Raw genomic sequence first — 16,452 nt, 5'->3', positions numbered from 1 at the left:
TAACTCAAGTTGTTATTAACTCAATTGTTGTCTCTATGTCAAGTCACACCCACCCACAAAAGCTCTTAACTGAAGACTGGCTCTTCTTTTAATTTGAGTTGGCCATACATCAGACAGTACATGGGAAGACAAGGATATGGCACAACTCAACAGCTACTAAAAGAAAACAAACACCCTAGAAAGCAGACATGGACCAGCTCCACTGGAGGAGTAACTCTCTCCTTCGATGCTGTGCTATTTATATCATCGTCATGCCAAGGAGTCCTAGTTACACGCACCATTTCCCTGGTGTGCTCAGGGATGAGAGACAAGAGAGATTAATAGAACTGTTTATCTTATTAAAGGACAAAAATATACGGGACATACCTTGTGAACACAACGGATCACGAAAACATCCAGTGATGGGGTGGAAACAGCAACTCTCTCTCAAACCAGACTAACGCATGACCTGAGCGCAAGTCACTCATCCCATTTCCATCCCTGCGAACGCACGCAATTTGCACAGCCGGCATTGAACTTATCAAGGGATAAACGCTGCCAGCTAATTGTGGGGAATTCATAGTGAAACAGCCTTGTGGGTAAGCTTGCAGAATGGCTCAGATGCAGACAGATCCAGCTAGGCACATGGCACAATCCACAACACCAACTTATCAGCCAGGAGTTCAGAGGTGGACATCAATTGCTTTAACAAGACAGGTGAGAGTGCTGGAGAAAATGACCTTAAAAACTCATACATCTTGACCATGCAACCTCCCACTGGTGCTGATTATGACCTTGACTCAGTGTGCATCCATACCATACACCAGAAGGTGTGGAGGAGGGATGACACCACCAGAGAATTTGCATTAGGGCTCACTCTCTCCCTTTGCCATCCCAGTTGTCTTCCCCAGAAGACAATGGTCCCTTTATACAAGCAAGTTTGGAGCACAACTTTGCGGACCCTGCATTGCAGACAAGGCAAGTAATACACATGCTGGCAGGATGGAAGCATTTCACATCTGTTAGCAGGGTCAATACTGAGCCTCTGCCTTGAAAGGAGACTCGGAAAGAGGACTATTTGTTCCAGAACAAGGTGGGAAAGAAAAAACAACCAACACACAAACCCCTGAAGGCTAGTTTACAGCTCCATTAAATTTCTTCTATGATGTTCATGCAAGAAATGAGGAAGACTACCTTGCTACCTGCTTAGAGGATGCACCTAACCCTGAAACATCTCTACATAGAGAAGTCAGATGCCTTTCTGAAGACATAAACCAAGCTCAAACCAGGATACAAGACAGCCTGTGCAATCCTGGAGAACGTAGTGATACTCTTCCCACCTTGAAAAACAAGTTAAATCCATACATAAAACTTTCAATCTTATCAAGCAGTGAACATTACGGCGACTGCTGCTAATGAAACCCTGTTTGGATCAACTAAGTACACATATGAAAATACTTCTGTCACTAATCCTGTTTTATTTGACATTGGTCCTATGCTTTTCTGGGCTCTACTTAGCAAGGGACTGCCCTGGAGCAGCTGGAGGTCATTCTCAATCGGCTCTGCTTTGTGCTGACACATTAACAAGTGCTGAAGGGCAATTACGCAGACTGGGGATTGCCAGAGGCCCCTTCTCAGCACAACCCCCGCCGAGAGCAGGGTGCTGCCCTGTGTGTCACCCACACAAGGCTCTTCCCTGCTGCCAGGGCAGGGCTGTGGTCTCCTCTGCTGCTGCACTGGTGGAAAGCAGGCCAGGATCTGCCCTGATGCTACCAAGTACAACCTGCGGTAAATGCCCCAAAACGATCAGCGAATTCAGAGTTACATGCCAACCACTGTAAAAATCTACTGTCAAATGATTTTAGTTAAACATTTCTTCACTATGACACTCCTCAGCGCTTAGGAACAGTGCTAAAGACATGGTTGCTAAAGTTGCTTTGGTGAAATACATGTGCAAAAAGGGATTTTTATCGCATTCTTCTACTGCACAACGTAAAGAGAAAACGTCAACCCATTTTTTAATTTATGGAGTAAAAGAAAGCCAAGAGGGCTGAACAGAAGAGTTCCCCTTTTTTGTTTAAATTCAAAGTAGAGCTGGCTGAGTCAAGGTAAAAATAATTAAAACACTTAAAACTGTTTACATTGTGCTGAAGGACTAAACTCATGTAAAGAGAGATGCTCTTGCATGCATACATTATCAGAACTAGGATAATTGTTTAGATGGACCATCAGGACCATCCGCCTGACTCCAAGCAGCTGTTTTGAAACTAAGAAAATGATCTAAACCATTTCTTATTCTGTAATAACTTCAACACGCTTCTTTTTGCCTCAGTTCAGGGACATGTATTTTGAAGCGAGACAGAAATCCAGCTCTCAACTCTCTAAGAAGGGTTTTTACCTGAATTTAGCAAGACTTCTGTGGGTATTAAAAAAAAAAAAAAAATTGGAAAATCTCCAAGCTCTTGCCACACTTACACAAATGCATGACTGCATTCATAATGCTCAGCTAATAGTCTGGGGGTATTTATGCTTTTCATCTACATCCCCCCAGTTGTGCCCACATGCTGGAGGTGTTGGTCTCGCTCCAGTTTGCTGTGTGCTACCCACCCCCTCTGCTCATTGAACTTAGCAATTGTGTGGCTTCGAGATGGAATTGGTTTAGCAAGTTGATCTGAGGGGAAACCACTTGTGAGTTGGCTTTTCCCTTCCCCCCCTTTTTTTTCCTGCAAGTTGGTTTTCCATTGGAGCAACTTGCTGAGTCCATTCACCGTGTAGCCATGCAGCCTCTGTAGCTGGAGTGAGGAAAGTAGTAGGAGTGTGTGACCAGGGATGTTGGGAAGAACAGGATGACTCTTTGTGATCAGCCCACAGATCAGCTGTCGTATAGGCCCTTACAGGTGTGGCTCTGTAGCAGCACAACCTGCCTCAGACTGGACCAAGAGCAATACTGATGTGGACTTCCCAAGGGCCTGCCCCAGCTCCTGTGCTCTAAAATCAAGCAAGGGGCAGCTTCAAGGAGTCCATCAGCTCCCTGAACTGTCTGGCTGAGGGGTCACAAACACCAGCATCACAACAAGAGAAGGGATGGGACAGTAGCAAGATAAGATTTGTACTGGTTTACGTTGTTGCACAGTTAAGCCACAGCTGCCAAAACTGGGGAATCCAATTGCTGAGGTACTTGTAGAAGTTTCCTGGGAGGGTTTTTCTGCTGCTATCCAATTGCTTCTATCCACACAGCAACTTACATTGCTTATGGGGATTTGAAAAAAATAAATAAAAGGGGCAACTATCCAAACAGATTAATCATGTGGTGGCAGTGATGAAAGACTAGGAGGGCAGAAAGGGAAGAGCCTTTTTAGAAAGGTTAGGGCTTTTTAGTTTTTTTAGAAAAAATAAAGCTCCACCACAAAAAGCAAAGGCAGGACAAACAAAACCCCACCAACTCTGCAAAGTGAACCAGCCAAGTTCTACTCACCATTGAAAGGGTTAATCTTCTTGGAGATTCGTAAAGAAATGGATTCCTTCAGGTCTTTCTTCTTCACACACTGAATGCCCAAATTCTGAAAGCTGAAGCACATGTGGCAGGATTTCAACAACCGAAGACTTCAGTGTAGAACATTTAATAAATTATTTGATGTTGACTAGTGTGATAACAGTGTAAGAAATTTAAAAAAAAACAAACTTATTTTGATAAGGGTGTAGAAGACCTGAAAAGCAGAGATGCTGTGTTTTTCTAAAGTAAGAGCAGAAACAGAAGCGAAAAATACAAAAATAAAATCCTGAAGGATTCATACTCTTTATTAAAAATATATACCTCTGTATTAACATTTGTTACTCGTCAGTAAACCTACAGTAATTAAAAAGTTAAATACTCAATGTCAGGTAATCTGAAGTGACAATTATTTTTGTTATTAATAAACCTGCTGATTCGCATTAGTTAAGGATTTGCTCTCCTGCTTTTATCAGGGAATGTAAATTTAAAACGCTATTTTAAAGGTTTTTTCAAAACGAGTCAAAACAGGTTTTAAAATCTCATGTAGTTACGGAAAACTTCTGAAGAGCTGCAGCTCTTCCTTATTTGCATAAGAGCACAGGTCACCCCGATGCAGGAGGTGGGGGGAGTCCCAGGCGAGCTGACTCTTTCCCACATGGAAAAACCATGACATCATCAAAGCTGAGTGGATGTAAAGCAGGAAGTAAAAAGTAAAAAAAAATAATCTGTGTTTCATGATGTTACAATAAGCTCAGAAGATAGGTCGTGCCAGCAGGCACCCTTCTCCAGAAGTACCAGCTATTTCCCTTCCTTTGAAACTCCACAAAGGTTCTTTGGTTTAGCTATGCCTAAAAAACCACCTTAACGGACCTAAAGATACTCCTTGTTCCTGCCAACACTCTCAAGAATCGTTCTACATTTCCCTGCTCTGAACAAGGCTATCCTAGCATGATGTTAAGATTAACTTTCTTAAAATCCCTTGCCTGTGCCCACTATGCTCTGCTCAAAGGTTCCCAAATCCCCTGCAGTCAGGCTCCACTTCCACAACCTTTGTTCACTAGAGGAGCACATAAGCTTCCTTGTGAACCTGAACCTGATACAGTGACCTAGAGGAAAATGAAATGCAGTAGCATCTTATAATTCCCTAAAGCACCCTGGCTTCACGTTGGGGCTACTGACATTCAATATTTGTTCTGTAGCTCGGTGAGCAATGCTACTTCTATCCTGTCTTGTAGCTAGTACTTTTTTTAGGGCTTGATCACAGCACATAATACTTTTTCCCCACCCTGATCACCCAGTGTATTCCACAGACTCAGTCTGAAGCACACTTCAAGGCCATGAATGGGCCTGGTTCCATATTTTATCCCCAAATTGCCACCTGGCAGTCCCAGGCTCTCCTACCATCCACTCTAAATTATCAAGCAAGTACATAAGTAGAACTGGCCTTGAGCAAAAGCTTTATCCAGCTGTGCAAGGACTGACAGCCATTACTCTGCACCTTTCAACCACTGTGAACTAAGCCTCTCGTGGACAGAAACTAGGCTTTTAAGCACCCCTTAATTCTCAGATTATAAGCATTTTGTAAAACACGCACTTGTCACAGTGAAAGTGTCTACTGAACTATCGCTGAGCAGAGGGCTGGAGCACAGGAGAAACTGTTGAGAACCTCAGCAAGGCTGTGGGGTTTCACATCAACGCTAGCTGACAGGAAGCAAGCAAGATAACGAGAAGAGAGAGGGAGAAGTAGGAAGAGAGAAAAAGAACGAAAAACTTTTTTTAAAACTATGATATCATCCATGCAGAGAGACAACAAACTAGGAAGTCAAAATCTGAGTATACAGGCAGTCACGTAAGCTCCAACAATGACACTTTTGCCTTGATGTTTTGGCCGGGGAGGGCTCTGACCAAGTTTAGGCAGCAGTACAAGTATCATTATAGGACAAACAGAACAAAACATTTGGTTCAACAGGAACTATACAGGGGAACTTCAAACGAGCAGAAAGTAGAGTAATTACTCAGACCAGCCCAAAATCTGGGATTAATAATTCAAATTCTGCAGGAAAAAAAAATACACACCAAAAAAAAAATGGATTTTTGCTCCATTTAGGATGCTCAACAAGAGTAAACAGCCAGAACCACTACCAGGAGAGGACATCTCCTGCTCACTAGTACTGCATGAGGCTTTTCTCCAACATGGACTCGAAGAGAAGAATGTGAAGACTGAGTCACCAGCCACAAAAAGGAAAATGACTTTAAACATCCAGATTCAATTATGGATCATACTGTTCTTTCATCTTAAAGCAACCAATCATTTGTTGAAAAAAAAAAAAATGAGTGTACCGATGCTGGAAACATTTCAAAGAGAATGGTTCAAGCCTCCTCCCATCTGGATCTCCAATGTCAAGCTCAATCGAAGCTTACAGTTTCGCATTATCAGTAAAGTGAAAGTAGCCCACTTACTATTTTGTAAGAAACTGAGAGGCTTATAACCTAATGATATTGAGAAGAATTGATGGATATAGCAAACAGCCTCAAGTGCTGTAAATGGAATGGAGACATAGCATTAAGTGAAAGAACAGGATTTGATGCACACATGTAACAGAGACAAAATCAAAACTGGCCAACAAATATTTGTAGAGCATGCCAATGCTTTTTGGCATTTTGTCCTGCAATGGCCTCTCCACAGGCTTACCTTGCCCTTACACACTTAACCTTGTGCAACAAAATGCAGAAAGGAAAACCAATCATCAGTGTCTTCCTTCCACCCAGTGAACATAACACATATCCAGAGAAAGTGTTAAGCAATCAGGATTTTTTGCTTCAGACCAGAAGGCCCAGAGGTGAGAGCAGGAAGTGGGATGGGCTAGAATGGCAGACATCATTTGATCTTGGGTGAGGAAGCCTGATTTGAGAAGACAAAGGAGAAGCTGGTGAATGGACAGTCAGAGGAAGGTGCAAGGTCCCTGAACAGCTTAAGACAAGTTTTAGACGAGGTGAAGGGGAACTCTATTTGCAGGGAAGCCCACAAGGGTGAGGTTACAATCACCAAGATGGATGGTAAGTGTCTGAAGGGACAGTCTCACCTTTCTAGAGAGGTATGTCAGTGGGGGAAGAATTATAGGAATTACATTTACTAACCCTTTTCTACCACTTGCCAGTTAAGACAGTACTGTGAACAGAGCTAAAAACAATAAACCAATGAAATCATTAGCATCTGTAACAGCAAAAGGTGGTACAGTCAACATGCTACGTGCCACCTGAATACAGTACAGCACATTCATGATCACTTCAGCCTGGGCTGTATGTTGAAGAAGCATCTCCACTATTACAACTTTTTATTTCACCATCAGGCAATCATCATCTTCAAACAGGCTGTGTCTTCAGCTCTCTCCTTTAATAGCATTCTACTGACTAAACCCACATAAACATGGAGTAATTTCACTAACATCAACACAATCACATCAGCCTGAAAGCACCACGTAAGAGCTATTTATACACCGAAATAGTCACCTTATTTTCTTCCCAGCTCAGTTATGTTTACCCCAAGCAATAAGCTACTTCCAAATTTACTACATTTCAAACTGTGAACCACAAACAGCTTGTCAATTCTAAATTCCCCCTTCCAGTGATAATCACTTGACGTATCTTGCAGTTTACTCTGCTTTTACTTTATTATATGAGTTGGCAAACTTACAGGAAATGCCATCAAAGACAACTGTATTTTAGATATTCTTAATATCCCTCTGAATAGCACTAAGAAACACATCTCATACACAGCCTAAATCTTCCTTACTGCATCCACAAGTAGATCCTTCCCCAGCATGCTTGCTCTACAGATCTAGGACTGAGCAGAAACTCTATTTTTACTAAAAAAAAAAAAAAACCCAAACAAACAGCAACAACACTGACAGCTACTAACACATTTCTAGATGTGTCCCAACCATTATCATCTAAATGACATAATGACGTGATACTCATCCAGCCCAAACTTTCTCCACCGGTTTCCAGAAAGTCCAAATATAATTCCCATGGAGGATATGAACTTCCCTAATCACTGTGAAGTGCTAACTCTAATGGTGTTGTTATCCTTTCTATTATTCATCATTTTCACATGTAGGAGAGAATCACAGGAAGAAGTGTTACTGAATGAAACTAAAAAAAGCAGACAAGTGGGAGAAAGGAAAAGGAGACAGACCTTGTGAGAATGAACAAAGGAAAGAAAAGGGTGATAGGAAAAAAATATGCTCAATGAATGAGTGTGTGAAGTACTGAAAAAGAAGGAAATACTTCAAAGAGAAGTCGCCCTCCCTCTGAGATGGATTAGTAAGCTTCAGCAAAAACAGCATACTAATTGCTCTTTTAATCACTAGTCTGAGTTTTTAAACATAAGATTAACAAATCACTTGCACAATTAATCAAATTCCCAAGCAACACCACTACTCACGACAGGACTCGCCGTTCTGGCCCGAACTCTGCTTCATAGTAGCCATCTCTGCAGTCTTTTCCAACCAGATCATGAGGGTGTGGCTTGTAGGGTTCATTCTTTGTTACCAGTGTAGTTCTTATTTTGACTTTTCCAAAATAGTTCAGAATCTATTAAAAAAAAAAAAAAGTGAGATATTTTCTAGATTTTAGATATTGGGACTAGTGAAATCCTCACATGTAACAGAAAATACATTTTATCCTCAAATACTCTAGGGAAGAAACACTACAGCTGAGAAAATGGCATTATTGCTTCATAAAAGCCCAAAGTTGCACATTCCATTTCAGTTCTGTTCATTTCACAGGAAAAAAAAAAACAAAACAAACTCTTTGGCAAAATATTTGAAGAAGTGAAGGTTTTTTTCAAGAGCTTATCCATTTCAGAAAGTAAACCAACATATTTCACCTGCTACTTTTGCTAAAAAAAAACGGTTATTTGTTCGTTACTGCCAGTATTCAACATTCAATCTGTTCAGTCTTCTTAAACTGCCCTAATGCAAGAATGGGAAGGAAGTCTGAAAGGCTCTAAAGAATCTTTTCTTTCTTCCTTCCCCCCACCCTCTTTTTTTTGAGGCTGGAGATCTATTGTTTCATCATCTCACCGGGGTTCTTTATATAAACTGAATTCATCTCTATGCAAAAGGTCAAATGTAATACAAAAGCTTAGACCTAAAACAGCTTGGAATGCCATAAAATCAAATGTAACAAGACGTATTTCATTATCATATCTAGCCTTACAACAAAAACCAAAATTCTACATAGGTGACCACATACAAATGATTACTGAAGGACAGGTCTAGCTCCAAATCTTAGGAACAAGCTCCTAAAGCCTCAGGGATAAGGATATTACGTGTGTGTGGAACACTAAGTAGTGAAAGAGGTTCCTAACAGATACAGCATGACATAATTCCCTATGAAATCTTTTCTTTTTTTTTTTTTTTAATTAATTCTCAAATGAATATTCTATCTTATCTTCAGGAAGGGAGGCACTGAATTCTGAAGCTCCTTCACAGCAGTCATCAACCTAATTCAACACACGTTTCTCAGGTGCATAAGTCTTCCCTCATGATGACGGCTACCAATGAAGTCACCAAGGGTTGCGTGGGTGATAGTAAAAAAAAAAAAAAAAAAAAAGAAAGAAAAACAGTTTGGCCTAAATTGTTTGAAGTATAAACAACTTGAAAGTAAATACAAGACTTGCTCAGGCACACATTTATGCAGAGGCAAGCTCTCTTCCTTCACTTCCCCTACCCTATAACTAACTGTTCCTCTCCTCCTTCAGCCCTTTCTTGCCTCCTCCTGAGACTGGAAGGATCCACCATATATCCTTTTCAGCCAACGCCTCCGACCTTCGACTTGACTTCTGCTCTTCCAGTTTTCGTCATCTGTTAGCTTCTTCAGTCTCCAATATGGCTCCTTTCCTGGCCTTCATACAAGTCACTGTTACTTTTTACCCTTAAAACAAAACTTCCACCACTACTTCACGCTCTTCAACTATTACATCATTTCTCCCTCATTTCACACCCAGTCCCTTGAAGCCTGATCTAGCCACTTTTGATTCCCCAGTTCCTCCTTGATGTTCTTCATCATAACTGCACCACAAAATTTAATCTCTTCCTGGCCTCTCTGTTCTCATCCTCATAGATGTTTCCATCTCTAGAGGGGCCTCCCCTAGCAGCTAAATCAGCCCTAAAGCCTCCTACGGGCTTCAGGGAGGCAGGAATTCACCTAGAAATCACCTGCTATCAGTAACAATCAGCTCTGTCATCAGCAGTCACCTTTAAAAAAAAGAATCAACTTGGCCAGGATTGCACAGTCCCCTACCCATGTCCCGTCTTCCCTTTGGGTTCTGGCTGGCCTTCACATGCAGTACAGTCCAGGCTAAGAGGAATCAAGGGCTTACACTGTCCATTTAACTTGTGCCCTGACACAGCCTTAGGCTGAGACTCTGGGAAAGTATTTAATCTTGCCAGCAGCCTATGTAGTTCCTTGTTCAGTTGATAGAGTGCTGAAAAAGAATCTGGCAAGATCTCAATTTCCTGCATTCCTTAACCAAATCTGGCACTGTGACAGTCAAGGGGGGGACCTTCTTGTTTGCTTCTTCCCTTAGTAATTCTGGCTTCAGGGCTAGATCAGCTTCCACAGTTGTTTTACATAGTAAGATGCTCACTCTGCCGCTCAACATGACTGCCAATACTGCCTTTTGCAAACTCCCCTCTTCCTAAAGAGCTTTTATGCCTGAGCCTAAAACATCTCATATTTTTCATACTTTACATCCTCTGTATCCTTCTTTTTCTGCTGTTATTCCAGAGACTCCATCTTTGGTTCCACCTTTTTTTTTTTTTTTTCATAGTTACATACACTGCAAACACAGACACACAGCTTCTGTTCTTGAGCACTGTTACATACTTCAGGATGGCAAGTACTCAACTTCCTCTTTATAGTTGAGTACTACATATACTTCTACTCTCTGAAAGGTTTTCTTCAAATTGAAAGAGATCAAGGAAATACTTAACAACTTAAACTTCAAATCGGAGACCAGAAATTCTTCTCCCTTACCGCACCCTGTCTAGGGTCTATGACATGTTTTTTGTCCCATGTATGAAAGCTACTGCCCAAGAACTTCCCTTCCATACCACCTCTACCACCTGTACCTTTGTCCCTGCTTTGATGAGAGCTGCTAGGGCTACTCTGAATCCTTTCATCCTGGAGTTCCCAACCTATCTATAATGCAACCACTCAATTCATCTTTATTGCAGGTGCTCTGACCACATAATTCCCCTTTCTCAGCTCATTTTTAAATTCTGTATCCCCTTCTGACTTCACATACTTCATGGTAGTTTCTCTTGCACAGCCTAATCATCAAATCACTGGCTGCAAGTCACTTTCTTACTTTGCTCACTCATACAAAGTACCTTCTTTCACACTGCGCCCAGAAGCTTTTCAAAGCCTTTTCAAATTTTGTATGCAAACTCCTTCAAAGCCCTCCCAAAATTCATGCTGCAGTCCAAACAGTAAGAACAAACCCAAGTCACCTAACTAAGAAACCAGAACACATGTGCATACAGAAGAAAGATGATAATGATTTCCAGACAGTTAGTAACTTGACTGAATTCCCTCTCTACCAGAACTTTGGAAAGGAAAGAATAACAGAAAATGAAAAGTATTTTATTTACTGTACTGAGTCCAACGCATAGCTACAGTACAAAGTTAGTGTGTGGGCAGTGATAATTCACAGATAAAAACAGTATTTACCTGTATGGAAGGGAAGGTCTTATTGTTTTCAGTACTGTGTTCCCCTGGAATGCTGCCTGCTGATCTTCCCTCACATTTGTATCTGAAACGCATGCCCCTTTGCCTGGGTTGTTCAAATATTTCAATGTAGGGCTCAGGGCCACCTTAAAAACAAAACATTTTCAATGTTAGCACACAGTAGAGCTTAAAAAGCAGCACAAGATGTAAGAATTAGTGTCTAGACTCTTTGACTGACATGACCATTCTTTCCACTTAGTCTCCCTTCTTGGACAATCTATTCTTTCTAGGTACATGCACACACTGAAGGTGGGGGGCAAGAGGAGAGAACATATTTAAATGAAGTCTCAGGTATCGATGCCATGTAAGTAATTTGCAAAGGATGCCCTCCCCTCCATCCCACCTCAAGCTTAGCTTCTTTCAGCTGTTAAGAGAATATTCTTTCATCAGACACATATTTTATACAATAGAAACCAAATCATTACTTTGAGGGAACAGTTGATATTTTATATTATAATACACTGTTGGGAATGGCTGTCCTCTCAACCTACAGGTACTGTCAGTACTATGTTCTCTTCAGTGTCCTCTAAAAGATGTTCCTCAGAATTGATTGATTTGGTTCCTATTATAGTGAAGCAGAAACTATGCAAATTATGCAAAAAAAACCCTACTGGGTTGAATACCATGACTGTGGGCTCAGAAAACACCTGATTGCTGGTATTGATTTTCACATCTTGAGCTACCCACCTCCCAGAGGACTAAATTCTAGTTGCAGTATCTCCCCAGACAACAAAACCTCAGTGAAAGCTATTGGGCAGCTGTCAAAAAAAGTTTTCAGGAACCGTGAGTGATAGAGTAAGAGACAGCAGAACAGTAAGGGGGGGCTGTGTTAGAAAGACATTAACTTAGGAAGAGTGTAAGTACTTTTCAAGTGATGTTTTACTGCCAGACAGTAACAAGCTATTTAATATATCTCACTAAGAACATCAAACAGGATAGTCAATCAAACAGTGACAACAGTGGGATGGCATGTGAAAAACAAATAACGAGAGGGTAAGTAAATATTGTAGCAGTTGAATCATCATGGTGCTGCACGATCAGAAGAACGTAGCTTATGGAAATGTCTACTGAGCTCTCTGTCATCTTCATATAATAGCATCCTACTCAAGCAAGGTCGAGCATCACAAACAAACATGACAGGCAACATCCTGTGGCACAGCACTGAAGAAAAAAAAAAAGTGCTCTGACTTCAATGTAAGCATAATAGTTATTAAATATATTCAAAGTGCTAAAAGGGTAAAAGTTCCCCTGCTTCCTTTTGCCCAAGGTTTACACAGCCTATGAGTCCACAGCATATGAGTTTTGGCAAAGAGGTGGATTCCAATCTTAACCCCATAATAAAGGCTGTTCTCATGTTGCACCTACAATGATTTAGGTATACCTGCCAACACAAAGCTTCAACTTCGTGCCCAGGATTTGCTGATTGCAAAACATTTCCAGTGCTGCAGCAATTCATACTCAAAGTAGGAAAATATTATAACCTAAAAGATAAAGTAGTTAAGAGAAGCAGAGAAGGGATGGAAAGAACTACATCTCTGAGATGTCACCTTGGTCTGACCTGAATGTAACACACCTACAGACTGCTGTGGAATGGTAATATGTGAAAGCACGCTGGACGTCTCCAACAACACATGCCCTTTCAAAACCTGAATGCCTTTTAAAATGGCACAATGCACTTCAACTCCAGGCTGTATTTTGTGCCAAACGCTTGAGAACTATGGTTTAGGACTGCCTATATTCCTTTCTGACAATTTATTGAGATGCAATATCTAAACCGATCACCTCCCATCAACCAGATTTTAAATCATTTTCTGGAAGTAGACCATGAGCTGTCACATTAAATACACAGCAGCTACTACTCCAGGTCCAGTTCCTTACAAGGATGGTCCCTTTTCTAGATACTTCCCACAGCTGACCTAATTCTCCTTTAGGTAAGCTTTGTATGTTTTCTCTTTCTGGAAAGTAACCCGGTACAACAAAGGAGGGGGGTACAGGTAGTGCTAACAAAAAAGCCTAGAAGCGACATAAAGCTGGTTTCAAAGAGAGAACAGAGGTCTGAGCTGCTCACTAAACCAAGCTCACACACCACTGCAGCAGTATGGCCATTTAACTTTCACACTTAAATTTCCTTATGCTACTGTATTTATCAGCACAGTCCAGAGGACTTCTGCCAGCAGCGAGAAGCGACTGCTGCGCGTCAGCCAGCCTCGCACTTCCATCGTGCAGCTGAGAAAAGAACCTCACCTTTCCGATCCTATGTAACACAGCACGCCACAGACACATGCCCAGATACTAAACTAAAAATCTATTTTAGAAGTTCTAATGACAAAATTGCAGCAAAGTGCCTACTAATCATCTCACCGTGGAGATGTGCATACTTACATAGCTGCTAACCAGACGCACAGTACACCCACACAAGTTATGTATTTGTCAAAGCTAGCTAGAGCCTTGCTGTTTGAAACTACTATTGACTACAATCACTTCTACTTGCTCTGCTTTAACCAATACTTTGCCTTCATGGTCTACTAATGCTTGCTTAAAAGGGCTCTTATCTCTCACCTATTAAGAGCGCTTTATTTTAAGATGCCGGGCTTGGTGATCTTTATGGGGCTGTGGCTGAAACAAATGTCACTGAAGGCAAACCCACTGCTTAACAGCAGGTGTGTCTGTGGGAAAGTAAAGCTCAGTGACACGGCAGCCTCCAGAGATTAAAGATTAAACTTCCATTTTATCTTGCTTCTCTCTCACTCTATTTAAGAATCACATTATCATCTCTACCGTGATTTTTGGTGTCATCGTGTTTTGCACAGAGAAGAAACACAGAAAAGGGTTTGTCTGAACTAAAGGTATTCTCAGCTCTCTGCAGCCAAGTGGAGGTCTGGTCAACGCTCCCTGTTTCTGTAAATCAGCAGTGTGCTTGTGAAGGGGCATGGCTTAACTATTGCACAATCTGCTCTCACGCACAGAGGTCTGGTAGTTCCCACACAGTTACTAAAGACCTGTCCTCTCCAGGTCTTGCTGTGTTTGTCAAACAAATGAGAGTTATGTCTAAAAACAAACTCTCTTCTGCTTATTCTGGAAGAGAAACGCCCAGCTATTCGTATTACCTACCTGCCCACAACTACTCAGAAAAGCATCTGAAATGGAACAAAAGCAAAAATCTAGCTAATCCATCTAAACGCTTAAGACTTTAATTTGCATTTGTAATTAATTATAATTGCCTATACACATGCTAGCAATAGGAGCATTATCCTACATATTACAACCTACCTCTTGTTCTTTTTGTTATAAAATTGTTTATACCTCCCCATGCTCTGAATACTATGCTAAATAATTTAAAAGAGAATACAGGAGATCAAGTGTCCCAATTACATAAACAAGGAAAAAGCAGGTAGAGCTCCAAGAGTTCAGCCAGTGTATACTCATTCAACAACCAAAGGTTGGTTTATTCTCCTCTGTTTTGAGCAATACAGAAAGGAACAGAAGGACAATCAATGCCAAACACTCAGAACAACACTTCCATCAGACCTCTCCATGATGAGAAACCTGGGCCAGTTTATAGTTTAACACAGCCTGTGCCATTAGGGATAAAGTGCAACATGCTGCCACCAAGAAAAGAGACAACGGGATCAAGGGTTTGTATGTTTTGCCTCGTTCCTTTGCTTAAAGGAAACAGGGTCCGGAGGGACTACATGATTTGTGCCCTGTGCACAGACCCTCCAGGTGTGAAAGCCAAGTAGCTGTGGGTTTCTGTGGAAGAGGTGAAAGTATCACCCGAAACCCCATGATCCGAGGTCGTTGTGGGAGGTTTAAGGAGGAGAAGTGTCGCCCTTCAACTTCTATGTCACTGCTCTGTACACATCAGTGGTGACCTTATGTCCCCACAGCAACAGCCATTTCTGAAAAGCAAGAGCAAACACATGTAACCTCCTGCAACACCTCAGGCAAAAAGAGGCAATGAGATTATATAGCACATTCTAGGTCAATCTTAAATAACCAAACACGTAAAATTTGGTTTTAGAAGGAAGTAATCTACCTAAGAATCTCTATGTTTTTATGGAGTCTAACAGAGACAAAACTGCTCACAAACTTCCCCTTTACTATCATGTTACATTACAGAACAGCAACCAAAAGAGAAAAAGAAAAAAAAAAAAAAAAAACCAACCTACAAAAGCTAGCTAGTACCAGGAAGTTATGAACTTCCCCTACTGAAAAATTCCTTATCTGGTTCCTAATTACACTGAAAATACATTAAGACATGAAGAAAAAAAAAAAGAAAAAAAAAGGTGCTATTTCCTGCTTCAGTTTTGCCACTCTAAAAGACAATGCAACATTTAAAAAAATGCCTCCATACAAATCCAGTTGTTTTCTTGCTCTGTCGATAGTTATCACACCTATACATTTAGCAGGAGTGAAAGTTCATACTTTGCTAAGTAGTAACAGAACAGACACTGCTAAGTTTTGAGGCTGGAAAGCATCTTTCCCTAGAAATGTTATTTTAATTAACACTGCCAAGTCTTGAGTTTTAAGGGGTTTTTTTAAACCCTAAAAAAATACCAGAGCAACACCTTCCAAAAGAATGACAGATTTGGTTTAATTTAGCCTAAAGAAACTTAACTGGGCTTTTTATTGTACTTAATGCACAACCCCTTTACTAGGTTACTTTGCATTTATGCCACCTCTGTTTCTTACTCATTTGCATTCTCAGAGACAAGTTACTATGTGAACAGGATCTTGCTGAGCATCACAGAGCCTGGCCTTGTGATGTGTGGAGCCCCTGATATGAAACCCATGTGCTTGTTTAACGCCTAAACGTTTCAAATGACACGATTTTAAGACTTCGGAAATCCATTCTGAAAAGTAACGACCTCTTAAGATCTTGTCACAATTAACCTGAACAACGCCGGGATGTTTTTTCTTTAACTTTCTTCCACAAGCCTGCTTAATGAGCTACTGGGATGTGGATTTAATAGCAAAAGCAGATGATGGGGTGACAGGGCAAGAGCACTGTCACCCTTTTTCGCACGGTTACTCACCTCCCTCCGACTGCCTACGGGCTCAAGTCAACAGGGAGACGGTGGAAGAGGAGAAGCAAACTATCCCTCACAGCATAAAAATAAGAACCAACCGCCACTTCGCATTTTTCCCCAAACCCGCCATCGCTTTTTTTTTTTTTTTTTCCGCGA

The 16,452-nt window shown here is 41.2% G+C and overlaps 1 protein-coding gene across 3 annotated transcripts in view; it reads right to left on the bottom strand.

Annotated features, from left to right (window-relative positions):
* REL (REL proto-oncogene, NF-kB subunit) overlaps nt 1–16,452 on the bottom strand; it is a 43,677-nt gene that overhangs the window by 14,388 nt on the left and 12,837 nt on the right. For 2 of the 3 annotated variants that reach the window (XM_026846201.1, XM_026846202.1), the window contains 3 exons: nt 11,210–11,352; nt 7,917–8,065; nt 3,455–3,546 (listed from right to left, as the gene is read on the bottom strand). In XM_026846201.1, the coding sequence (XP_026702002.1) occupies nt 3,455–3,546; nt 7,917–8,065; nt 11,210–11,302 (334 nt within the window). In that variant the 5' untranslated portion in view covers nt 11,303–11,352. Of the gene's footprint in view, nt 1–3,454; nt 3,547–7,916; nt 8,066–11,209; nt 11,353–16,302; nt 16,384–16,452 lie in introns of those variants that run through there. The other variant, XM_026846203.1, reaches the window with a different exon arrangement.

The sequence above is a fragment of the Athene cunicularia genome, assembly GCF_003259725.1.
Source record: "Athene cunicularia isolate RWA chromosome 3 unlocalized genomic scaffold, athCun1 chr3_part1, whole genome shotgun sequence".
NCBI classification, from domain to species: Eukaryota; Metazoa; Chordata; class Aves; order Strigiformes; family Strigidae; genus Athene; species Athene cunicularia.
Note: the sequence above shows the minus strand (reverse complement) of the source record. Positions and strands in the feature narration are given on the sequence as shown.